The sequence below is a fragment of the Macaca mulatta genome, chromosome 16 (genome assembly GCF_049350105.2).
Source record: "Macaca mulatta isolate MMU2019108-1 chromosome 16, T2T-MMU8v2.0, whole genome shotgun sequence".
Lineage (NCBI taxonomy): Eukaryota > Metazoa > Chordata > Mammalia > Primates > Cercopithecidae > Macaca > Macaca mulatta.
Window position 1 is genome coordinate 69,131,537 of NC_133421.1, and position 24,489 is coordinate 69,156,025.

A 24,489-nucleotide genomic window follows, 5' to 3' on the forward strand; every position below is an offset into this window, starting at 1 on the left:
GGCAGTCGCCGGGTCGACCGCGGGGGTCCCCCGTCCCCTGCCTCTCTACCCTACAAATCTACGAGTCCTCAGAGATGCTCAGGCAGAGGTGGCCGAGGAGGGGGCGCGGGATGAGGTCGCGGAGCGCCGCCGCCCCGCACCTGACGAGAGGCCCCTGAGGTGCGGGGAGGGGCCCCGGGGCGGCGCCTCTTTTGTCCTCCCGCGGCGGCGGCCCGGGCCCTGCGGGGCTGGGGGGGCCGGGGGGCGGCGGGAGAGCGGAGGGCGGGCCCTGGGCTCACGTGCTCGCCGCTCCGCTCTTAACCCGGCCCCGCCGCCCCGCCGGGATGGCCGCGGCCGGAGCGCACTGAGCCCTGGCGCCGTCCCCGCCGCCCCCACCGCTCCGCGACCCCCGCCCGGCCCCGCGCCCCCGCCCGGGCTCCGCAGCCGGCGCCTCCCCACCCCCGTCCCTGCTCCCGCCCTCCCCGCGCCGCTCGCAGCCGCAGCCCCCGGACCGGGAGGAATGAGCGAGCCATGAGGCTGCTGCGGCGCTGGGCGTTCGCGGCTCTGCTGCTGCCGCTGCTCCCTCCGCCTGGTGAGTGACCCCCACCTGGTCCCGGTGCCCCCTCCCTGCCTCCGCCCCGAGATGTGCGGCGCTTGCTGCTGCAGCCACCTTTTCCTGCAGTGCTCTCAGGGTGACAGCCCGTCCGGAGCGCGGGAGGGTGGGGGAGCGGGAGAGGAGGAAAGGTGCGTCCACCCACCTGTCCCCAGCTGGCCAGGCCCACCGCGTCCCTGCCCCTGCCGCCGACCGGCCAGCTCTGCAGGTCTCTGCGGGTTTGGGCGGATGGGGGGGCAGTCGTGACGGTTGGGCGGGCGTAAAGCTCCTGGCCCCCTCCCCGCGGGCTCTTGCCTCTGCAGGGCAGCCAGATCCTCCCCACCCGGATCGCCCTAGGGCTCCAGGGGCCACACCAGAGTGGGGGATGCAGCTTGTCCACCCCTTTCCCAAGTCTCCTGCCCCAGGATGGGCAGCTGCCTGCAGCCATGGCCTTGTTTCCCCAGGTCTTGGGACCCAAGGTTCTGCTGGAGCTCTGCGATGGGGGCGCTTACCCCAGCTGGGGGGCCCAGGAGCCCCTGAGGTCACGGAACCCAGCCGTCTGGTCAGGGAGAGCTCCGGGGGAGAGGTCCGAAAGCAGCAACTGGACACCAGGGTCCGCCAGGAGCCACCAGGGGGCCCGGTGAGTGGGGCTGGGTGGTGAGGCCAGGGGCTAAAGCAGGCCTTAGAGCCCCTGAGAGCCCACGGGGTAGCCAGGGCTGGAGCCCTCCTCAGCAGCTGCCCCGCAGAGTCCCCTTCCGTACAGTGGGCTATCAGGTGGGTGCTGGAGCCCACTGGTGGGGATCCCAGGACTGCCCAAGCCCAAGGCCCCCTCCCATTATTGCAGGCCCCCTGTCCTCAGTGTTCAGGGACCCCTAATGCCTAGGTCTTAGGCCCGCTTTGGGTCAGCCTTCCAATGGCCCCCTGCTTCGCTCTCGCCAAAGCTAGTGGTTCTGCTCAAAACAGGGCTTGGATGGGGCAAGTGCGGGGGCAGGGAGAGGCAGCCCAGATTCCAGTCAGGGATTAGGGTTCCCAGGTTCTCATCACAGCCACCTCAGTGGGCTTTCTTGGAACAGCTTAGTGCTTGCTGCTGCCTCAGTTTCCACACAGTGCCCAGATAGGCTTGTTGTTCTCCTTCCTGTCCTGGCTGAAGGTGGGGCCTTGGAAAATAACTCGAGGCCCTAAGCCAGCTCTACCTGCCTGCCCACTGTCCCTTTCAGTTGCCAAGCCCCACCTGCCTCCCAGAGGAAGGTTAGGCATGAAGGAGATTAATTGCAATTAATAATTAATTAATATCATGTGAATAATAATCACCCAGATGGAATATTCATTCAGCACGCCCCAGTGCTCCAAGAGCTGGAGCTGAAAGTGAGCCAGGCCAACAGGGCAGCAGAGGGCGGGTTGGCCGGCAAAGGCCCGGCACAAACAAAAAGTGTAGGGGAGAGACCCAGAGGAGGGGTACAACTGAGGCCTGGAAAGTTTTGGCAGCTGGGAGTGGTGGGAGGTAAATTGGGCTGGGCAGAGGGAGGAAGGAGGGAAACGGAGGCTAACATTACGGACATCTGTCAGACTGGCATCTGGCCCTGCCTAATGTACTTGGTTAAAAGCCCTTAAGGGAGGGGAGCAGAGGGGGATGCGGGGTGGTACAGGGGTGGGGAATACTGATGAAATGGATGGAGCAGGAAGGGAGCATGCATAATAGATGGACCATCACTCAGGGCCGTGCAGAGGGGCAGGGGGAGGGGGCTAATGGTCCAGGCCCGTGGGCACTGGGGGTGGGGTGGTGGGTGGAAGCTGCCTTCAGTGACTGCCCAGGCTCCCTGGGAGGTGCGTGGTCCCAGGGCCAGGGATGGGGTGTCCTGGTCACTGAGTCTGGCTGTCTTGCCTGGTGTCACTTGCTACCTGTGAACTGTGAACCCCATGGTTACACTGTGGAGGAACTGATGGTCCACCCGACTGCTGGGACTCTGGCTTGTGCTTTAAGGGATATGCAGATTGAGTCATGGAGGGATGCCACCATGGGGTCAGGGGACAGAGATGAGGGAAAGCCTGGAGTCAGGTAGGAATGAAAAGTCAGATATTCCAACTGGACAGGTCGCTCCTTCAGCCGGGCCCTTTCTGAGCAGAGACAGAGGCGGCAAAGGGTAGGAGGTTCTGGGCTGTGGTGGTGTCTGCAGCTGCGTGGGAAGGTCAGGATGGGTGCAGTTGAACTGGTTAGGTTGGGGGGTCTCTGTGTTCTTCTGCAGGTGAGTGGGTGCATGTGAGTTGTGTATGTGATCCACCGATTCCAGATACTTCTGAGGGGTGTCTGAGAGCCTGTGGGGAGGAAATGGAGTTCCGTGGATCTGCCAGGCAGTGATTATCTCCAATTTTGGGGTCTTCTGGGACTGAGACTTCCTAGGGCCCTCGTGGCAACCTCCTCAAGGGACTTGTTTGGGGCCCTGTCTTATCTGTGCCTCAATTTCCCCTGAGGTCCCAAAGCTGTGGACTTCTATGGGCCACTCTGCCAAGCTTTGTATGCACTTTACATCACTTATTTCTCACAACTCTGTAAGGCTTGTAACTTTGTGTGTGTGTGTGTGTGATGGAGTTTCACTCTTGTTGTCCAGGCTGGAGTGCAATGGTGTGATCTCTGCTCACCCCAACCTCCACCTCCTGGGTTCAAGCGATTCTCCTGCCTCAGCCTCCTGAGTAGCTGGGATTACAGGCGTGCACCACCACGCCCGGCTAATTTTTTGTATTTTTAGTAGAGATGGGGTTTCTCCATGTTGGTCAGGCTGGTCTTGAACTCCCGACCTCAGGTGATCCGCCCACCTCAGCCTCCCAAAGTGCTGGGATTATAGGCATGAGCTACCGTGCCCAGCAGCTTATAACTCTGGTCAGCCCCATTTTGCAGATGAGCAAACTAAGGCTCAGAGGGATGAAGTAAATTGCCCGAAGTCAATCAGATCTTAAGCAGTGGAGTTGGGAGTTTTCTCCACACCAGGGCACTTCCCAGTTCTGCCTCCAGGGCTCTCTGGATTTGGGTCCAGGAGGCAGTCTCCCAACTCCGCCCAGAGCAAGGAGACAAAAAGACACATCCAGAATATTTTCCCTAATGGGAAGGAGATATGGCAAACCCTCAATCTCCTGCCTGGCATTTCTCCCGGGGTTAGAGCGCTTTTGGCCTCAGAGCCACGGGGTCTGATGGTGGATCCAGTGCGAACTTGAGCCTGTGCGTGTCCTAGCCAGAAGTACCCTAGCCGAGCACTGCTTGGGTTTTGCCTTAACTTACTGCCCTGGTTTGGAACTTCAGGCCCAACTGGTGTTGAGCTGGCAGCAAGATCTCTGGTCGTGTATCAAGTCCAGGGGCACATGCTGGCTGGCAGGGCCTGGAGCGCTGAGCCGCTGTGGCTTTGGGCTGGTCGCTTGACTTTTCGGAGCCCCAGTTTCCTGTTCCCTAAAATCAGGATGGTAACATACCTCAGTCCCACCTACTCTCAGGAGGTGGTGATGGGAAAGGGCTTTACGTGCTGAAGATTCCTGGCTTGATGGGGGCGAGGGTGGGGGTGCGGCTGGGACAGAGGAAGAGTTACAGTGGTTGGGAAGGAATTAGAAGCTGGAGAAATTAGGCTAGGTGCATTGGCTCACAGTGGCCAAGGTTAGGGGATTGCTTGAGACCAGGAGTTTAAGACTAGCCTGGGCAACATCGTGAGACCCCCGTCTCTACCAAAAAAAAAATTACACAAGCATGGTGGTGCGCACCTGTAGTCCCAGCTACTCGGGAGGCTGAGGCTGCAGGATCGCTTGAGTCCAAGAGTTCAAGGCTGCAGTGAGCTATGGTTGCACCACTGCACTCCAACCTGGGCTACAGAGTGAGATCCTGTCTCACACAACACAACAACAACAGAAAGAACAAGGTAGAGAAATTGTAATTATTGACTAGGCCTTTTTGCAGCAGGCACTCCTTTACGTGTAATTATTTAATCTTCAACACAGCTCCCAGAGGTGGGGCTGTTACTCCCATCTCGCAGATGGAGAAACAGGCACAGAGAGGCAACGTAACTGCCCCAAGTGACACAGCACTTGAGCACGGAGTCAAGACTGATCCCCAAAGCAGGGCTCTCACTCAGCGCACTGCCACTTCTTGCTCTGGGCTGACGGGAAGAGAGACACAGACGAACCCTTGCCCTCTCTCTGCCACTGCACGCAACCCCCTCACTTCTGTCCAGCCTGGAAGCAGGCTAGGCCTGAGGCCCAGAGAAGTGGGGGAGCTTCTGGGAGTGCAGAAACCTGTGGTCCCAGGGAGCCTGCAGCTGAGGCGTGGTACAGGTCAGACAAAACTACCATGTACAGTTGGGCTGGTTGTTCACTGGACTAGGGTGACTGGGCAAGGGGTTAGTGAGCTGAATGCAATCCGTGGGCTTATGGGGCCACACACATTCTGACTTGCAGGGGGACCCCATTTTCTTTCTTTTTTTTTTTTTCCAGACAGAGTCTCGCTCTGTCACCCAGGCTGGAGTGCAGCAGCATGATCTGGGCTCACTGCAACCTCTGCCTCCCAGCGAGGGAGCGATTCTTGTGCCTCAGCCTCCTGAGTAGCTGGGATTACAGGCGTGCACCACCGCTTCCAGCTAATTTTTGTATTTTTAATAGAGACGGGGTTTCACCATGTTGGCCAAACGGGTCTCGAACTCCTGACCTCAAGTGATCCACCAGCCTCAGCCTCCCAAAGTGCTGGAATTACAGGTGTGAGCCACCTCACCTGGCCTTGGGACCCCTTTTCCTGATTTGCACCAGGCTGCTGTGTGGGTTATGCCTTCCCCCGGGGAGACCCAGACTCCTTGGGAACAAGGAGAGAGCAGGACATGGGGAGGTGATTAGGGTCAGGGGTGAGGAGGTCGCAGACCTGGTACATAGAAGCTCATCTGAGCCAGCTAGGGGAGGAGCGCCTCAGTCTCTGGGCTAAGCTCTTGCGAGAGCTGCCTAGGCCAGCATTTACTGAAAACGCCACCCTAGAAGCCCTCCACGGTGGGCGTGTGCTGCAACAGTGTTTGTGTTTTCTTCCTGCAGAAAGGTGGAGGGCAGTTGAATAAGGCTCGCCCCCAGCTCTTGAAGATGGGCCGGCAGGGTGCCACAGGGGGACCAGGGTCTGTGCTTGGGGCCCTGATACCCCACTAGAGCCAAGGCCACGTTATAATGTGTGTGGCCAAAGTTGCGGCTCTCTCCTAGGTTGGGGCAGGCAGCTAGAAGCCAGGGCTAGGATATGTGCTGGGCCCAGCTTGTTCCCAGGAGCGAGGTGGGGGCATAAACTGAGCCCTGCCATGCCAGAGTTAAGCAGGCTCGGTTTTGGTGTTAGAGGCTGCACACTGTGGCTTTGAGGTGGCACAGCCTTAGTGCAGGTCCTGCTCCCCTGCTTCTGACTGTGTGACCTGAGCCAGCCACTTAGCCCCCTAAACCACAACTTCTCATTCATAAAATGGGGATATGCTCATAGTTCCCATCTCTCAGGCTGCTATGAGGACTTTAGATGACGAATGTCAGGAGTCCAGCCCGAGATCTGGCAAAATAGTCGATGGTCAACATCTCTGAGTGTCCAGGTAGGGTGCTGGGCCCTGGTGCTGGCATGAGGGCTGGGTGTGAGAAACAGGAGCCAGGATATTTAGGGGTTACCTGTCAGGCTCAGGCGGGGTCCAGGGGAGAAACTACATGAGCAGGACTCTGGCCTGTGGGCTTGGCCTCACCCAAGCACCCTCCCGGCTGCCTAGAGGGACTCAGCTGTCCAGAGTCTGTCCCCAGAGGGACTGATGACCCGGTAAGGAGGTGGCTCTGTTCTCAAAAATGTAGGTCAAATCCCATCATTGGAAATTCATCTGGATGTTCTCATTGTCTGGGAATCCTGCTGCCCTCTTGATAAATGGAGCACCCAACGCATTGCTAGGGGCGGGTAGGGGGAGCTGGCAGGTGGGTGGGGGGGGGGGGTTTCTCCCAGCTGGGACATACTCCCAGGCGGAGCTCCTGCCTCTCCGGCTCCTCCCCAGTTTGCAGCCACCCGGCCCACAAGGTGGTGGTATCTCCTTGTGGGAGGAGATTCCAGAAAGACATCCTCAGGTGAGACACCTGACAGGTAAATCACACCATCCACCCAGATCAGGAGCATAAGGCCACTGTTCTGGCATGTCCCTGCCACAGTAGGTGATCCAAAGAGGTCGTTTATCCAGTTCCTCAAAGCCCTGTTCAGCTGGAACATTTACACTTCCTTCTTCTTATTGACCCTTATGATAACACATTCAAAAGGGCTTTTATTTAATCCTCACAACAATCCTGGTTTTTCTTTTCTTTTTTTTTTTTTTTTTGTAGAGGCAGAGTTTTTTGCTGTGTCGCCCAGGCTGGAGTGCAGTGGCACGATCTTGGCCCACTGCAACCTCCGCCTCCCAAGTTCAAGCAAATCCCCTGCCTCAGCCTCCCGAGTAACTGGGATTACAGGCGCGCACTGCGACGCCCGGCTAATTTCTTTTGTATTTGAGTAGAGACAGGGTTTCACCATGTTACCCAGGCTGGTCTCGAAACTCCTGAGCTCAGGCAATCCGCCCACCTTGGCCTCCCAAAGTGATAGGATTACAGGCGCAAGCCACCGCTCCTGGCCCAACAATTCTGTTTCACTGAGGGGAAAACTGAGGCCGGGGGCATGAAGCAGCTTATCTCAGGCCTTGCGATGCCTTTCCATTCAATGTGAGTGTTGAGCCCGTGGGCAGGGAAAAAAGCAGGCATAGCCCTTGCTCCAGGGGACTAAAGGTCGCCCACCTGAAAAGCCAAATCCGTGATCAAATAAGTGTATGTCTACTGTGTGCTTAAAGGCCCAGAGGCAGAGGGCGCCAAAGCCCTGCGTGGGTTGGCAGGTGCAGGCCATGCAGGTGAGGGTGGGGAGGAGAGGGAGGTCAGGGCAGGAGTTCGGAGTCAGCACATGAGGGGCTATGCCTGGAGGTGGTGGGGAGCAATGGTCTCCCTTCTCGAATTTCCTGGAGCATTTGGGAATCCTAAAGCTCCTTAGCCTCCTTCCTAAGACTGTGTCTGTAGGTCTGGGGCAGAGCCCAGGCACCTGTATTTGTGCTTCTGGGTATTCGGTAGAATCTTTGCCTTTTTCTCTCTGCACCCCGCATCTGGTACAGAGAGGACGAGGCACCGTCCCTGTGAAGCAGATGTCTAGGAGACTGGGTGGGCCAGCCAGAGAGGAGACTCAGGTGGAAGGGGTGGTCACCCCTGCCAGGCGGTCACAGCTGTTGTGACAACCGAACTCCAGCCCCAGGGTGAGATCCAGCCCCACACCTCCCCAGCCACCCAGCCATGACCCTGGGTCAGTCACCTCCAGGTGTCTCCCTGAGCCTCATCCTGGCATTTGTAAAATGAGGACCAGACAGCCTGGGCAGGCTGAGATCAAATGAGCTGGAGCATGTGAGAGCCTGGGCAGCCGGGGGAGCAAGAGACAAGTGCAGGGCACAGGGTCAGCTGAGGGCTGGTGTGACCTCAAGACCAAAAGGCCCCTCCCCCCAGGGATGGAGGGACAATGGGATGAGGTCAGAGGCAGGGCAGGGGTACAAAGCAGGGCCAGGCAGGGAACTCTGTTTGGCTTTGATAGAGCATTGGCTCAGGCCAGACACGGAGGCTCAAGTCTGTAATCCCAGCATTTTGGGAGGCTGAGGCGGGAGGATGGCTTGAGCCCAGGAGTTCAAGATCAGCCTGGGCAACATAGTGACATCCCATCTCTAAAAACTTAATTAATTTTTAAAAAAGAACATTCGCCGGGCAGGGTGGCTCACACCTGCAATCTCAACACTTTGGGATGCCAACGGTGGATCACAAGGTCAGGAGTTAAAGACCAGCCTGGACAAGATGGTGAAACCCTGTCTTTACTAAAAATACAAAAAAATTAGCCAGGCGTGGTGGTGGGTGCCTATAATCCCAGCTACTCGGGAGGCTAAGGCAGAGAATTGCTTGAACCCAGGAGGCAGAGGTTGCATTGAGCTGAGATCGCACCACTATACTACAGCCTGGGCGACAGAGTGAGACTCCATCTCAAAAAAAAAAAAAAAAAAGAACATTATTGGCCTAAAGCTGGGCTTGGGGCGGTGCCAGGGCCAGGGCCACAGAGATTCTGGGGACTGAGATAGATTTGTCTGACCCATCTCTTCCCTCAGACTAGGGACAGAGTTGTGTCCCCACATGGGGCCAGGCCAGGCAAACATGCCTTGGTATGTGGTCTCTCTCTCTCTCCCACTGCCTTTTGGGGACTCTCCCAGCCCCTTCCTGGGCCACCTCCAGCCATGCCCAGCCCCCAGCCCCAGCTGCCCCGGCACTGCCCCAGGGGCTTATCTGGTCTAAGCCCTGTGTCCCGCTGGGGCAGGGGACAGCCCACCCCTGAAGTTCAGCTGCACCAGGTGGGGAAGGGGTGTGAGAGCTCAGCAGGCGGCAGGAGGTGGTAGACAAGGAGGGTCCTAAAGTATCTGGCCTTGCTCCCCTGTCAGCTGGGGCTTTCCCCAGAATTGGGGCTGGCTTGGCCTCTACAGAGAGGAAGCAGGCTCGATGGGATGGCTCACAGACCTCCTGAGTGAGGGAGATTCTGTTGGTGCCAGGGCAGACTCTGCCAGAATCTCCAGGCCCAGGACGGCCCCACTACACAGCCAACCTCCTGGCCTCGCATCTGGGCTCATCTGACCATTTTCAGTGGGAAAATCTGAGGCTCAGAGAGGTTGCTGGGTCATCCCTGAGGCTGCACGGTGAGAGAGCGGCATCGGGGCAAGGGATCTGGCAGGCTGCTCCTCTAGGCAGCTGTGGAGGGGGCTGGCATAGGGGCTTGTTGGTGGAGGGCAGATAGAACAAGCAGGAACAGTCCCGGGGGCAGGGGAAGGCCAGGATGGTTCAGGCCATGGGCCGGGAAGAGGATGTGGCGACTCCTTGTCCTTGACTTTCTATTTCGGGCTGATCGATGCTCTAGGGGCTCAGGATGGAACTGGGAGCCTTGGTCAGCCTGGAATAGGATGAGTCGGTGTCCTTGGGGCGCAGAGGTCTGCTCGCCCAGGCCCTGGCCGTTGGCCCCCCCCTTGCTCCTCTCTCAGGACCTCTCATGGACACTGGGCCCACTTCCATTTTACCCCACCTTTGAGGTGAGACAGCCCTAGAAGCAGACTCCCTAGCTCCACCACTTTTTAGCTGTGTGACCTTGGGCAAGTTAGTCAGCCCCACTGTGCCTGTCCCCTATCTTTCAGATGGGAATGGCAGTAATCTATCCCATAGGGTTGCTGTGAATATCAAACGAGGCGATACTCGTAGTGTTTAGACCAGGGCCTGGCACACAAGAAGTGCTCGGTAAAGATTAGCAGTGATGAGGTGGTTGAGGAGGAAGAACGACAAGGCACAGGCTATGGATTTCATGACCGTGACCTTGGGGCTGTCTTCCTTCCTGCAACCTGCCGTCCCCACCACCAAAGCCAGGCGGCGAACAAAAGCCTCCCATCTGCAGGGCAGAGTGGGTGACCCTCATGTGGGGGTCTGGAGTCAGTCTTCTGGAATGAACAAGGGGTAGGGAGAAGGCCCCACTCCTGAGTCCTCTCAGCCCTTCCTGGGCCCTGGGGTTGCCGTGATCCGGGCATCCTCGAGCGCCCAGGCCTGGGGGGCCGCCATCTTGCTCAGGCCTGGTGCGTTGCCATGGCAATCTGGAGCCTCCAGCCTTACTGCACTTTGAAAAATTTATCAGGAAAACTTCCGTGTTTAAAAATTAACCATGGGATTGAAATATTAAAGATGAGCTGCTTTGGGCGAGGCAGAGGGCAATGGATTTGGGGGTAGAGGAGCCAAGTCCTTCCTCCCAACAGGATGGCACCCGCCTGTCGCCCAGTTTCCGGAGGTGCAACCATCCATTCCCACCCACTCGCCCCTGTCCGAGGCCTCCTATGTAGATAGAGGCTGGCGCCAGGGTAGGGGAACAGGCAGCAAGGGTCCTGTCTCCCACTTCCTGTTTGTCCTTTCCCCATTGATACTCCTGGGGCCCTCCTGTTACTCTGCCTGATGGTGGGGTGCCCCTCACCAGCCAGGAGGGCATAATGAGGCGGAGGGCTGGCGTGGCTGGCCCCCTCCCTCCCGACCGCACCTGCAGCCCAGCCCCCCGATGCACAAGTGCCCAGGCCCAGAGGGCAGAAAGGGGGCTGTGCTCAGGGCTGAGCACTCCTGCCTCTGCCCACTAGTGAAGGAGCAGGGTCGTGGAGGAAGAGGAGCTTGGGCAAAGCATCTCGTCCCCAAATCAATGGTCCCCTCAGCTGCTAGGGCTGGCCACCCCCTCCCAGGGCTACTGTCTGTCTCGGGGTCCCCCCGACTCCCACCTTCAGGCCTCCCTGAGTTGACTCCCCCTCTGCTCTCCCCCCACACCAGCCTGTCCATCTGGCCCAGGTGAGTTTCGTCATCCCAGCCTTCAACTCAAACTTCACCCTGGACCTGGAGCTGAACCAGTGAGTGTGGCCTTGAGCCCAGGAGGAAGGGTGGTGGTGGGGTGGGGGAGGCATGGCGAGGGCCTGGCTGCTGGGGGGCTGGGGGTTGGGCCAGGGCAGGGGGTACCTGGATCCTGAGCTGGGGCGGGCCCTAAGCCAGACCTCACCTTGCCCGTGACCCCCTTCCTGCTGCCCCCTCTGTCTCAGCCACCTCCTCTCCTCGAAATACGTGGAGCGCCACTTCAGCCGGGAGGGAACAACCCAGCACAGCACCGTGAGTGCCTCTGCAGGGACCGGGGCCAGGGGTGGAAGGGAGGTGCTGTTTCTTTGGCTCTGTGGTCACAGGTATAGGGACAGGTGGCTGCTGGAGATGGGGTCCTGGGCCTGGCCCCTCGGCACCTTCCCTCTCTCCCGACCCGAGAGGCTCTGAACGTGGACAGTGGGCAGCTGGAGTGCATGGGGCCCTGAGCTCCCCTCACTTGGCCCCAGAGCTCTGACTCCCAGCCAGCCCACCTGCCTTGCGTGGGGCCTACAGGGACCTCATTGTTCCGAGCCGGCTGCCAGGAATCCCCCTCTCCAGACTCTCCTGAGAGGGGCAGCTGAGGAAAGGCCCTTCTTACTCAGTACCAAGGCCCCGGAAAATCCCAGCTGCCTGGGACACCAGGGTCCCAGCCCTGCAGGCTCTAGAGTCTGAAAATGAATGAGTGTCTATAAATAGCCTGTCTCACCCCCCCACCCCCCCACCGCCTGTTCAGTAACTGGAGCACAAGTAATTCTGCAGGAGGCAGAGCTGGAGGGGGAGGGTGCCGCTGGTCCCCCCAGCCCCAACCCACAAGTCTGGCCTGGAGGACACATGCTGCCCATCACTCCTCAGCCAACCACAGGCCCAGGGTCGTCCTGGGAGGCAGTGCATGAGGTTGTGTGTGATGTTAGGGGCGAGTACATGATTAAATGAGATAATATATGGTTAGTACACAGAGCAGTGCTGGGCACATGGTAGGTGCTAAATAAATGCTGCCTGTTATTCTCAAAGGAGTCTGATCCCTTCCCCAGCCCCAGCAAATGGCTAGGAACCCTTGCTGTAGGCCGGGCTCCTATAATCCCATCACTGGGAGGCTGAGGTGGGCAGATCACCTAAGGTCAGGAGTTCAAGACCAGCCTGGCCAACATGGTGAAACACCATCTCTACTAAAAATACAAAATTAACCAGGTGTGGTGGTGCATGCCTGTAACACCAGCCACTCAGGAGGCTGAGGCAGGAGAATTGTTTGAACCTGGGAGGCAGAGGTTGCAGTGAGCTGAGATCATGCCATTGCTCTCCAGCCTGGGGAACAAGAGCGAAACTCCATCTCAAAAAACAAACAAACAAATAAATAAATAGAAAAATTAGGCTGGGCACAATGGCTCACGCCTGTAATCCCAGCACATTAGGAGGCCGAGGCGGGTGGATCACGAGGTCAGGAGTTTGAGACCAGGCTGGCTAAGATGGTGAAACCCCATCTCTACTAAAAATACAAAAATTATCTGGGCATGGTGGCACGGGCCTGTAATCCCAGCTACTTGGGAGGCTGAGGCAGAAGAATCGCTTGAACGCAGGAGGTGGAGGTTGCAGTGAGCTGAGATCGTGCCATTGCACTCCAGCCTGGACAAAAAGAGCAAAACTCCGTCTTATTTAAAAAAAAAAAAAGAAAGAAAGAAAAATTAGCTATATTTGGTGGCACTTGCCTGTAATCCCAGCTACTTGGGAGGCTGAGGCATGAGAATGGCTTGAATCCGGGAGGCAGAGGGTGCAGTGAACCAAGATTGCACCACTGCACTCCAGCTTGGGCAACAGAGCGAGACCCTGTCTCAAAAAAACAAAAACAACAACAACAACAAAAAAAACCTTTGCTACAGTCCAGCTTCCTCATTTTATAGATGAAGTGAAGGAGGCCCAGAGAGGGCTAGGAACTTGCCCAGGGTGGCACAACAGATTAGGAGCACCACTCATCTAGAAACAGGCCCCAGAGCCCCAGGTATACTCGGGGATTGTGGCCACCTACACACAGGGCAGCTTCAGTGGCCCCTAAAAAGCCTTGAGGCTGTCAGCTGCCCCCAGCCTCATGCCAGCGTTCTGCTCACTGTTCTGCTCCTCCAGGGGGCTGGAGACCACTGCTACTACCAGGGGAAGCTCCGGGGGAACCTGCACTCCTTCGCTGCCCTCTCCACCTGCCAGGGGCTGCAGTGAGTACCGGGAGGGGCCAGGCAGCTGGGAGAAGCCTCCGGCCCAGGCCTGGGGACGGTGGGGAGCTGCGCCTCTCTCTCCACAGTGGGGTCTTCTCTGATGGGAACTTGACTTACATTGTGGAGCCCCAAGACATGGCTGGACCTTGGGGAGCCCCTCAGGTAAGCCCCGCACAGCCCCTTGCCGTCTTCTCTGGTGGCTCTGCCAAGCTTGTCCCAACAGCTGTTGCTGCCACCTCTTCCTCCTCCTGCTCCTCCCTCAGTAACCCCAGCTTCACTGCCCTCTTCAGTGACCCCAGCTCTGGTTCCCTCCCTCCTGTGCCCCAGCTCCCCCTGTGCCCCCAGCTCCAATGTCCCTTCTGTCCCCTAAGTGACCTCCCATTGGGCTCCAATGTCCTTTGCCCCTGTCTCTCAGAGTGCCCCCAGGTCTTGACCCCGGAATCTGAGTATCTGGGAGATCAGATCCGACATGGGAGCTCTGGCCAGTTCTGGGTCACCCCAGGATGGGATGGGGGTGAGGACTGGATCTGGCCCCCCCAAGTGGGCCTGGAGCAGACCCAGTTGGCACCCCAAGAACTAATTTCCCCTCATTGCAGGGACCCCTTCCCCACCTCATTTACCGGACCCCTCTCCTCCCAGATCCCCTCGGATGCAGGGAACTAGGTAAGGGAGGGAAGGGGGGTGGGGAGGGGCCGGCTGTGCCCCCCTCACCTGCCCCCTCCCCACAGGCTGCCTGTTTGCTGTGCCTGCCCAGTCGGCTCCTCCAAACCGGCCGAGGCTGAGAAGGAAAAGGCAGGTACGGGGGCCCGCACAGACCTCGGGCTGCAGAGACCTCAGGCTGCACAGACCTCAGGCTGCAGAGAGACCTCGGGCCATGGCCCAGAGCAGGAGGGCACCCCCATCCATGGCTGGGGCGAAGGAGGGCTCTGATGGATGTGGCTGGGGACCAGGGACTGTGTCTGGGAGAAGCCCCCACCCCTTCCCTAATGCTGGCATCTACAGAGGTCACATCCTGGGCAAACCGAGGCTGCCTGCCCTCATTCCAAAGCTGAGGAAGGACAGCACCCTCTGCCAGTGGGGAGCTGGCACTGTCCCTGGCTGGAGTTCAGACCCCCCCATCCCCATGGCTTGGCCATGAGATCAGTCAGACATGGAAGGGACTGATTCCAAGTGCCCACCCACCCCCCAGGTCCGCCGGGGCCACCCTACCGTGCACAGTGAGACCAAGTACGTGGAGCTAATTGTGATCAACGACCACCAGCTGGTGAGTGTCAGGGCAGGGATGGGGGGTGACACTGGGAGGAGGCCCCAGAGGAGCCTCGCCCTCCTCGCACTCCTCTCTCCCAGTTCGAGCAGATGCGACAGTCAGTGGTCCTCACCAGCAACTTTGCCAAGTCTGTGGTGAACCTGGCTGACGTGGTAAGCAGCTCTCCCTCCCTCCTTCCCTCTTCCTTATGGCCCCCACCCCATCACACACATCAGGGGGCACCGTCAGCCCCTGGCTCCCACTTCCTGGAGAGACAGGTCCTCCTCCAGCCCTGGGCCCAACACCCACTCCCACCCTCCAGCCCCCTCATCTTCTACCCAGATATACAAGGAGCAGCTCAACACTCGCATCGTCCTGGTTGCCATGGAAACATGGGCAGATGGGGACAAGATCCAGGTGCAGGATGACCTCCTGGAGACCCTGGCCCGGCTCATGGTCTACCGACGGGAGGGTCTGCCTGAGCCTAGCGATGCCACCCACCTCTTCTCGTGAGTCCCCCACCCCACACCTCCTGCCAGCCTCTGCTAGTTGCTACAGTGCTTAGGGTTACTTAACACCTGCCCTGTGCCAGGTGCTCCTCTCAGTGTCTGGGGACTGGGCTCACCTTGCACCTGCCACCTCCCCCCAGCCACGTGCAACAGGCTGGGCATCATCCCCCGAATCTGAGGTTGATGCCCTTGTCTTAGCCCTGGTGGTTCTCTTCTGTCTCTCACCTTCTCTTAGTTCTGTCTTTCCCCTTTTAAACTGTCCCAGCATCCCTTCCTCAGGGACCCAGTGCCCTGGTAGCAGAAAAAATCTAATAAAAGGGCCTTGCAACTAGACATGGTCTACTAGGAGCCTCTCCTTTGCCTTATGGGCAAAAGAACCCAAGAAGGGGCCGGGCGCGATGGCTCATGCCTGTAATCCCAGCACTTTCGGAGGCCAAGGCAGGTGGATCATTTCAGGTTAGGAGTTTAAGACCAGCCTGGCCAACATGGTGAAACCCCACCTCAAAATACAAAAATTAGCCAGGCGTGGTGGTGTGCACCTGTAGTCCCAGCTACTCGGGAGGCTGAGGCAGGAGGTGGAGATTGCAGTGAGCCAAGATGGTGCCACTGCACTCCAACCTGGACCACAAGAGTGAAACTGTGTCTCAAATGAAAAAAAAGAAAGAAAGAAAGAAAAAGAAAAGAAAACAAGAACCCAAGGAGGCGGGGAAGGGTCTTGCCTGGGGTCACCAAGGCTGAGGTAAAGGGCCGGGCTCATCTCCCGAGGAAGGACTCTAGTGTGCGGGGCTCCCTAAGGCACCACCACCACCCGGGGAGCCACAGGGGAGGCCAGCAGGCCATCCTGACAGTGCACTGCCTTCCAGGGGCAGGACTTTCCAGAGCACCAGCAGCGGGGCAGCCTACGTGGGGGGCATCTGCTCCCTGTCCCGGGGCGGGGGTGTGAACGAGGTGAGCAGTGAGGGGACATGGCTGGGGTGGCGGCTGAGGGAAAGGGGCTTCAGGGGCACGACGTGCCTGTTGGAAGATGTAGACATCTGTGCCCCATCTTCCCCACCCCCAGTACGGCAACATGGGGGCAATGGCCGTGACCCTTGCCCAGACGCTGGGGCAGAACCTGGGCATGATGTGGAACAAACACCGGAGCTCGGCAGGTATCCGCCCCCCGGAAGCCCCCGTGTGGCCCACGCCCAGCAGCTCGGGAACGCGGAGGGTGTCAGTGGGAGGGGTGGTCCTTGGCCTCCCTCATATCCGCCTGGCTCTCCCCTCAGGGGACTGCAAGTGTCCGGACATCTGGCTGGGCTGTATCATGGAGGACACTGGGTGAGTTCTTGGACAAACCGGGGGAAGGTCTTGGGCGAGGGGAGTCTTAGAGCGAGCATCGTTTGGCAGTCTGGACCAGGGGGCTCAAGAGGCCCACCTCACAGAACCACTCAGGATCCCAAGCAGCCCAGTTTTCGCAAACACTGCCCCGGGAGACCCAGATTTCCCTGCTGGGACACCAAAACCAGCCAGGCTGCAGTGCGCATCGTGGCCACTGGGCGCCGCCCAAGCCTCGCATGGAGACACCTTCCCTCCAGCGCGGCTGCGAGTCCCCAGGTTCAGCGGAGGGGACGGGAGCGACAGGGACAGGCGGGAGGATTCTGGTACAATCCCGGGGAAGATCCTCCGCCTCCTCGCGATGGTGACCAAGTCCCCCAGTGTACCCCCTCCCCAGCCTTGAGACGGGTGAGGGTGGGTTGGAAGGGAGCAGCCAGCGGCACCTCCCCTCGCCCTATCCAGGTTCTACCTGCCCCGCAAGTTCTCGCGCTGCAGCATCGACGAGTACAACCAGTTTCTGCAAGAGGGTGGTGGGAGCTGCCTCTTCAACAAGCCCCTCAAGGTACCAGCCCCGCGGCGGGGAGCATGGGAGCGGGGCCTGGGCGGGGTCCGGGTCAGACTCCCGACCTGTCCTCCCGGTCCAGCTCCTGGACCCCCCAGAGTGCGGGAACGGCTTTGTGGAGGCAGGGGAGGAGTGCGACTGCGGCTCGGTGCAGGTGAGCGGTGGTGCGGGCGCCAGGTGGGGGACCCGGATGCGGGGGTGGGCACGAGGGAGCGTCCGAGTGGGAGGATTAGGGCTCGCCTGCCTCCCTCCCCTTCTCCCGCGTCCCTCAGGAGTGCAGCCGCGCAGGTGGCAACTGCTGCAAGAAATGCACCCTGACTCACGACGCCATGTGCAGCGACGGGCTCTGCTGTCGGCGCTGCAAGGTAAGGAGGACCGGCCGGGAGGCGGGGCCAGGACACAGGAGGAGCGATTGGAGGCCTTCAGATAAGGGGCGGGAGCTACGGAGGGAAGCGGAGCCTTCGTGGGCGGAGGCCTCTGGGGCGGGGCTTGATGCGAAGACAGCGCCAATGGGGAGCAAGGGGCGGGGCTGAAGGATGTTGAAGGCGGGGCTACGAGGAGCGGGAAGGGAAGGCTGCCCGGAAGCAAGGAGGGGAGGCAACGTGGGCGGGCTTGGGGGCGGTGCTGAGTGCGCTGGGAGCGAGGTGGGGAGCGTCCAAGAGTTGGTGGGAGCAGGGAAATAAGAACAAGCCTCCCAAGAGTTGGTGGGAGCAGGGAAATAAGGGGCACTGGGGAGCTGGAGGGCCCGGGGACGTGGGGGCCCGGGGAGCTGGCGTCCTGGGGAGGGCAGGGCCGAGGCATCCATCCTGCCTGACCCGGGGAGCGCGTCTCTTCTCTAGTACGAGCCACGGGGTGTGTCCTGCCGAGAGGCCGTGAACGAGTGCGACATCGCGGAGACCTGCACCGGGGACTCGAGCCAGGTCCGCCCGGCCCCGCCGTCCTGTGGAGCCCTGGGCGAGGCAACCCCTACCCTTGTCGATTTGGTTTTCCCGGGCGAGTGCTCAGCACTCCCCTCCTCTCCACAGCTGGCTTCAACCCCCAGTGATCAGACTCAGTTTTCTTATCTGAGAAAGGGGTTCTTCATGCTCCTGGCTTTGTTCCTTCAATCGTTAAACCAGAATGTATCGTCTGGCTGGTATTCCCAGCGCCTGGCCCGGCGCCTGGTGTAGGTTAGGGATCAGAGTAGATGATAATATTAGTTAACATCTATTACGACCTAATTACTTGCCAGGCATTTATCTCCCAGCCCTACGAGGGAGGGAGGCTGGAGTGGCTCTGGGGCTTGCAAATCTGGGTGGTCTGGGTCCAGTCCTGGGGCTGCTCCGCTCAACCCCACCCCTCTCTCCACAGTGCCCCCCTAACCTGCACAAGTTAGACGGTTACTACTGTGACCATGAGCAGGTATGATGGCTGCCCCCTCAGCCTGGGCTTCAGGGCAGTCTCTTGTCTCCACTGTGACCACTCAGCATCTCCATCCCTTGTCTCCTAATTCTTGGACCCTCAGGGCCGCTGCTACGGAGGTCGCTGCAAAACCCGGGACCGGCAGTGCCAGGCTCTTTGGGGCCATGGTGAGTCTGGCTAGGGCTAGGAGCGGGGACTCCAGAGGATCCAGAGCTGAGGGGCTGGGGAGAGTGGGTTCCAACTGAACAGGCCCCCAAGGGTATAGCTCCCCAGGATCTCAGGGATCCAGGCAGGCAGCCTGGGGATCAGGCCAGAGTGTGGGAGATGCAGGCCTGAGGTCTTGGGGTGGGTCCTGGGGTGCGTGAGGTGACACTTGGCATCCTCTCCCCACAGCGGCTGCTGATCGCTTCTGCTATGAGAAGCTGAACGTGGAGGGGACAGAGCGTGGGAGCTGTGGGCGCAAAGGATCGGGCTGGGTCCAGTGCAGTAAGCAGTGAGTACTGAGGCTCCCAGAGGGCCTTTCAGCTCCAGGGTGGGTGTGAGACTTTTCAGAGATGGGGCAACAGGTTCTCCCAGGAGGAGCCTGTCAGTCCCAGTGGGTGGAAACGTGGCAAATCAGGTGGCAGGGTGCAGGGTGAGGGCAGATTAGAGTTCAGTAGTTGAGTCTGAGGTCAAACTTGGGGCTCACTGTCTCTATGTGCCCCAACAGGGATGTGCTGTGTGGCTTCCTCCTCTGCGTCAACGTCTCTGGAGCTCCTCGGCTAGGGGACCTGGTAGGAGACATCAGTAGTGTCACCTTCTACCACCAGGGCAAGGAGCTGGACTGCAGGTGCTGCCAGGACCAAGACTAGGGAGGGAAGGTTGCAGCCGTGCTGGGGGTTAGGAGACAGAGGGCTGAGGCTGGCTGTGTCGCTTCCCCAGGGGAGGCCACGTGCAGCTGGCGGACGGCTCTGACCTGAGCTATGTGGAGGATGGCACAGCCTGCGGGCCCAACATGCTGTGCCTGGACCATCGCTGCCTGCCAGCCTCTGCCTTCAACTTCAGCACCTGCCCCGGCAGTGGGGAGCGCCGGATTTGCTCCCACCACGGGGTGACTGCCTGGAGCCTGGGATGGCGGGAAAGACTTTCAAGAGGGGACAGGCCCCTGCTCACCTCTCCTGGCCCTGCCCTGCCTCTAGGTCTGCAGCAATGAAGGGAAGTGCATCTGTCAGCCAGACTGGACAGGCAAAGACTGCAGTATCCACAACCCCCTGCCCACGTCCCCACCCACGGGGGAGACAGAGAGATATAAAGGTGAGGCTGGAGCTGGCTGAGGGGGGTCTGTCTGTCCCACTCTCTATGCCTGTCCTTGCCAACTAAGCCCTGCCCTTCTCCCCAGGTCCCAGCGGCACCAACATCATCATTGGCTCCATCGCCGGGGCTGTCCTGGTTGCAGCCATCGTCCTGGGTGGCACGGGCTGGGGATTTAAGTAAGAGACGCACACACCCTGTGCCCCCTGGCATCCTTGATGGGAGGGTCAGAACCCCTGACTGGTGGAGCTGAGGGGCCCTCCCTGAAAACTCAACTAAACCAGAGCTCACACATCATAGGCCCAAGTCGCCTGCAGGGCTTAACATTTCCAAACTAGGAGATTTTAGGCTGGATGAGGTAGCTCACGCCTATAATCCCAGCACTTTGGGAGGCCAAGGCAGATGGATCACCTGAGGTCAGAAATTCCAGACCAGTCTGGCCAACATGGTGAAACCCTGTCTCTATTAAAAATACAAAAATTAGCCAGCCATGGTGGCACACACCTGTAATCCCAGCTACTTGGGAGGCTGAGGCAGAGAATTGTTTGAACCAGGGAGGTGGAGGTTACAGTGAGCCGAGATCGCGCCATTGCACTCCTGAGCGACAGAGCAAGACTAAAAAAAAAAAAAAAAAAAGAAAGAAAGAAAAGAGGCCGGGCGCGGTGGCTCAAGCCTGTAATCCCAGCACTTTGGGAGGCCAAGACGGGCGGATCACGACGTCAGGAGTTCGAGACCATCCTGGCTAACACGGTGAAACCCTGTCTCTACTAAAAAATACAAAAAACTAGCCGGGCGAGGTGGTGGGCGCCTGTAGTCCCAGCTACTCGGGAGGCTGAGGCAGGAGAATGGTGTAAAAACCCGGGAGGCGGAGCTTGCAATGAGCTGAGATCCGGCCACTGCACTCCAGCCTGGGCGACACAGCAAGACTCCGTCTCAAAAAAAAAAAAAAAAAAAAGAAAGAAAAGAAGGAAGGAAGGAAGGAGAGAAGAAAAGAAAGGAAAGAAAGAAAGGAAAAGAAAAGAAAAGAAATCAGGAGATTTTACACTAGCAGTTCGGATTTCCAGCTCTGGAAACATGAGGAGGTTGAGCCCCAGCGTGCCTCTAAGCATCCCCGAATAGCCAAAGAATGGAGCTGGGCAGGGGCTGCCCAAGCCAGGCATGTGTCCTCTGGTCCCCAGTCCCCACCCAGCCTATCATGCTTTGTGCGTGTCTAAGTCTGGGGTCCTTGTGCTGGTCTAACCCCCTTAATGTTCAGAGGAGGAACCCACGGCCCAAGGTCACATGATTGAGTTAGTGGCGGAGTCAGAACTGGAACCTGGGATGCATTTTTGTAATTTTTTGTAATTTTTGTAATTACCTGGGGTGCCCTAGGTAATTCTCCCAGGCCCTTACATTAGTGTCCAGGCCCTGGGGACCCTGGCCCCGCTCTGGGGCAAGGGGTCACATGGCAGCCAAAGGCCCCTCCCTGAGAGAAGCAGAAGGTCAGATGTCTCCTTTTCCTCTCCCCTTCCACCATCCTCCCCCTGCAGAAACATCCGCCGAGGAAGGTACGACCCGACCCAGCAGGGGGCAGTGTGATGCCGGCCACGTCATCCCTCCCGCTGTCCTTGTCTCCTCCATCTCATTCGTCACCCCGCGTTCTGTGGATGGGGAACGGGGGCTGATTCCCCCACCCCTGCTGCCAGGCTGTCCCAGCAGGGGTGGGAGAGCCTCGCTCAGGGAAGAAGGTCCCTGCTGCCCTCGCCCGCTCAGGCCACGTCCTTCTCGACTGCCCTGCTGTGGCCAGGCCCTCCCCCGCCACCAAGTGGAACTGGAGCTGTGCCCCTGGCGGTCCCCATCCCTGGGAGGGCCTCCCTGTGCGTCCCATCTGTTTTGTCTTCCATGTCACCACTGTCTGACCTCCCGCAGATCCCTTCCCCGGCCAGCCTGTGACTTGCTGCCTGCCTCCAGGGCCCAGCACTGAGTTCCGGGGACCCTGCTGGGGGGCTCTCCCCGTGGCCCCTGCTCACGTCCTCCCCTGATGCCCCCTCTCCGTTCCAGGTCTGGAGGGGCCTAAGTGCCACCCCCCTCCCTCCAAGCCTGGCACCCACCGTCTCGGCCCTGAACCACGAGGCTGCCCCCATCCAGCCACGGAGGGAGGCACCATGCAAATGTCTTCCAGGTCCAAACCCTTCAACTCCTGGCTCCGCAGGGGTTTGGGTGGGGTCTGTGGCCCTGCCCTTGGCACCACCAGGGTGGACCAGGCCTGGAGTGCACTTCCTCCACAGTCCCCCGCCCACCTCCTGCGACTCAGCCTTGCACACCCACTCCCCCGTGTGAATGTAGCTTCCATCTCATGGATTGCCACAGCTCAACTCGGGGGGCCTGGAGGGATGCCCCCAGGCAGCCATCAGTGGACCTAGCCTGGATGGCCCCTCCTTGCAACCAGGCAGCTGAGACCAGGGTCTTACCTCTCTGGGACCTAGGGGGACGGGGCTGACATCTACATTTTTAACAACTGAATCTTAATCCATGAATGTAAACTCGGGGGTGCTAGGGCCAGGGCAGATGTGGGCATGTTTTGACATTTACAGGAGGGCCCGGAGAAACTGAGGTGTGGCCATCCCCCAGACCCTCCCCCAGGATGACCACGCCCGGAGTCCTGTCACTGAGCACAGGCAGGGGCTGGGCATCCCAGCTTGCCCCCGCTTAGCCCCGCTGAGCTTGGAGGAAGTATGAGTGCTGATTCAAACCAAAGCTGCCTGTGCTGTGCCCAAGGCCTAGGTTATGGGCACGGCAACCACATGTCCCAGATCGTCTTCAATTCTAAAACAACCGTCCTGCTGTCCCTGTCAGGACGCATGGATTTGGGGGGGGCGGGGTCTAGAAAATATAGTTCCTGAAATAAAATGGCACCTTCCCCCTTTCAAGAAGGGTAATTCTGGGGCCGACTCAGGGTTTAGGTGCCCCCTGGTGTGGCCTAGATGTCCCCGCCTGGGCCATCTTTCTGGGGAGGACTCTTCCAGGTAGGGAAGGCCAGAGGTGGCCCAGTGCCTGGAGGGTTAGGGGCTCTGCCTGGGATGTACAAGAGGAAGTAGGAAAGGGAAGTCTCATGGATGATCCTAGGCTGCTAGAAGTCCTTAAGGCCCCATCAAGTCCATTCCACTCCCTACCCCCATTCCAGGGCCGAGTAGTAAGTTTACAGATGTTTCCCCCCATTACTTGCCCCAACCCATCCCTGCTGCAGCAAGCCTGAGAGCCAGGCGGAGCCAGGCACAGCTCCTCAGTCTTCTCACACAATCCTGCCGGTGGCCTTCCCTCGTGACCCTTGCTTCGGAGGGCAGAGCTCTGGCTCCTTGACCCTAAAAGGTAGCTGGCAGGGGCAAGATGGGGGCCAGCTACCTGACGGATGAAAGCCACAAGTGAATACAGTTCTTGTCACCAGGGGTGCCCTGCCCTCACTTGGCAGGGAGTTCTGACACCCCAGGGCCCATGAACTGCCTGTTTGAGCCCCTCTGTTTCTGGGGCACCTTCGAGGAGGCGCTGTGGAGGAAATCGCTCCCTGTTTATTCACACCCCCCTCAGGGGCAAACAGGCCTGGGACCCGCTGACATCATTTTGGGTGGCTGGATGCACCTGACAGCAGTGGGGTCCTCACAGTGAGCTCCAGCTGGCACTGCCCACTTAAGGGCTGAGTGGAGGGACCCCCCCCCCAGCCAGCTCTGCCCCACCAGCCCTACAAGTTGAGGCGGGGCGGGGAAAGGGCTGGGTGTCACACTATTGCTGCGCTGCCGTAAGGCATCTGTCCTCTGGTGGTGCACCCGTGCACACAGGTACAGTGCATCTGGGCACAGCTTTTGGATCCACATCTCTGCACAAGTGTGAATACCTCTGCACACACGGGCATGTCTGTGTGTGCTCATGTATATGGGGTAGGGAACATGAGACTTCCTGTGACCAGTCCACCCTGGCTCCCAGCTGTCTGCATCCTCCTGCCCCGCCCTGGCGAGTGCCTACCCTGGCAGAACCCAGGGAGGAGTGGAGGCTGCCTCTGCCTGGGCCTCCACACAGCATCCTGTACATATGCCACCTGGGCTGGGGGTGGGGAGGCAAGGCCAGGAGCATCGATTAAAGATCCCATCCTGGGGCTTCCAGGGAGCTCACACCAACCTTGTGTCTCTTGTCTGTCAATGGCCATGCTGTGACTTGTCCCCTCCCTGTCCCCTCTGGCTCTGGAGGGAGCATGACAACTGGGGTGCTGGAGGCAGGAAGGGAGCGCTCAGGACCAGCTCCAGGACCCAGAGGAAGGGGTGTTCCTCTCCATTCATGGTGAGGAAACAGGGTGGAGGCCTGGCCCTCCCACTTTGCTACTTCGGCTCTTCCAACAAAGACAGCTGTGCCCCTCCTCTGGCTCCAGCAAAGCAGGAGCCACGGCGAGTAGAAAAGCATTTTCCCAAAAGTCAGGAGACCCAACTTCCCTTTTATGGCTGAAGCCAAAGAAACCTCTCCTCTTCTCCCAAAAGATTCCGAAACGCTGGACAAAACCATCAGCCTGTCTGGACCCAGGGCATCGTGTTCCTGGGCAGCAGAGAATCTGCTCTTTCCCCACCCCTGTGCCCTCTGGCCGAGCCTGGGGCAGGAGGGGACTAAGCAAGGCCAGTGCTGGGAGTCCCTCCCCTGGCTGGGGGCTGAGTCTGAGCCAGGAACCTGCGATGATTATTCCTGTCTTCCCCTGCTGAGTGCTTGGGCCTAGAGGTATTCACAGACTGAGGGACCGGGAGGAAGAACTGGGGGAGGATCCATTGGGCTCTGGAAGTCCTGCTTGTTAAGGGAAAAGATAAAAAAGAAGCAGTTGGGGGCAGGGAAACAAATGAAAGGCTAGAAAAAATGGAGAAAGAAACAGCAGCACCAAGCAGGGGCCTGGTGAGAATTGGCAG

At 59.1% G+C, this 24,489-nt stretch overlaps 2 protein-coding genes across 16 annotated transcripts in view; both read left to right on the plus strand.

Annotated features, from left to right (window-relative positions):
• Positions 1 to 468: 468 nt before the first annotated feature.
• ADAM11 (ADAM metallopeptidase domain 11) lies at positions 469 to 23,721 on the plus strand. 15 transcript variants are annotated; one of them, XM_028836597.2, is made up of 27 exons: positions 469 to 800; positions 1,036 to 1,211; positions 10,970 to 11,046; positions 11,233 to 11,299; positions 13,163 to 13,248; positions 13,335 to 13,410; positions 13,845 to 13,911; positions 13,977 to 14,044; positions 14,438 to 14,512; positions 14,596 to 14,667; positions 14,837 to 15,003; positions 15,867 to 15,951; positions 16,064 to 16,154; positions 16,272 to 16,323; positions 16,783 to 16,882; positions 16,965 to 17,036; positions 17,155 to 17,247; positions 17,722 to 17,802; positions 18,233 to 18,283; positions 18,387 to 18,450; positions 18,677 to 18,776; positions 18,993 to 19,112; positions 19,205 to 19,373; positions 19,462 to 19,576; positions 19,662 to 19,752; positions 21,103 to 21,120; positions 21,614 to 23,721. In XM_028836597.2, the coding sequence occupies exons 1-27, from the start codon at positions 623 to 625 to the stop codon at positions 21,627 to 21,629; spliced, it is 2,427 nt and encodes an 808-aa protein (XP_028692430.1). In that variant the 5' UTR covers positions 469 to 622; the 3' UTR covers positions 21,630 to 23,721. The 15 variants fall into 15 exon arrangements, with proteins under 15 accessions (XP_028692430.1, XP_077828173.1, XP_014975368.1 ...); XM_077972047.1 differs by having other exon boundaries at positions 469 to 723; positions 13,977 to 14,040; XM_015119882.3 differs by having other exon boundaries at positions 469 to 571.
• The window catches only part of CCDC103 (coiled-coil domain containing 103), a 144,803-nt gene continuing 121,133 nt past the window's right edge, over positions 820 to 24,489 (plus strand). Inside the window, exon 1 of the mRNA XM_077972100.1 lies at positions 820 to 829. The gene's annotated coding sequence lies outside the window, so the exon portion shown is untranslated. The remainder of the gene's footprint in view (positions 830 to 24,489) is intronic.

Coding starts and splice junctions, on each gene's coding strand:
- ADAM11 (XM_077972040.1), top strand. CDS start 623: ATGTGCGGCGCTTGCTGCTGCAGCCACCTTTTCCTGCAGTGCTCTCAG. Junction 13,411..13,844: donor GACCTTGGGGAGCCCCTCAG/GTAAGCCCCGCA, acceptor CCCTCATTGCAG/GGACCCCTTCCCCACCTCAT. Junction 16,324..16,782: donor TGTATCATGGAGGACACTGG/GTGAGTTCTTGG, acceptor CGCCCTATCCAG/GTTCTACCTGCCCCGCAAGT.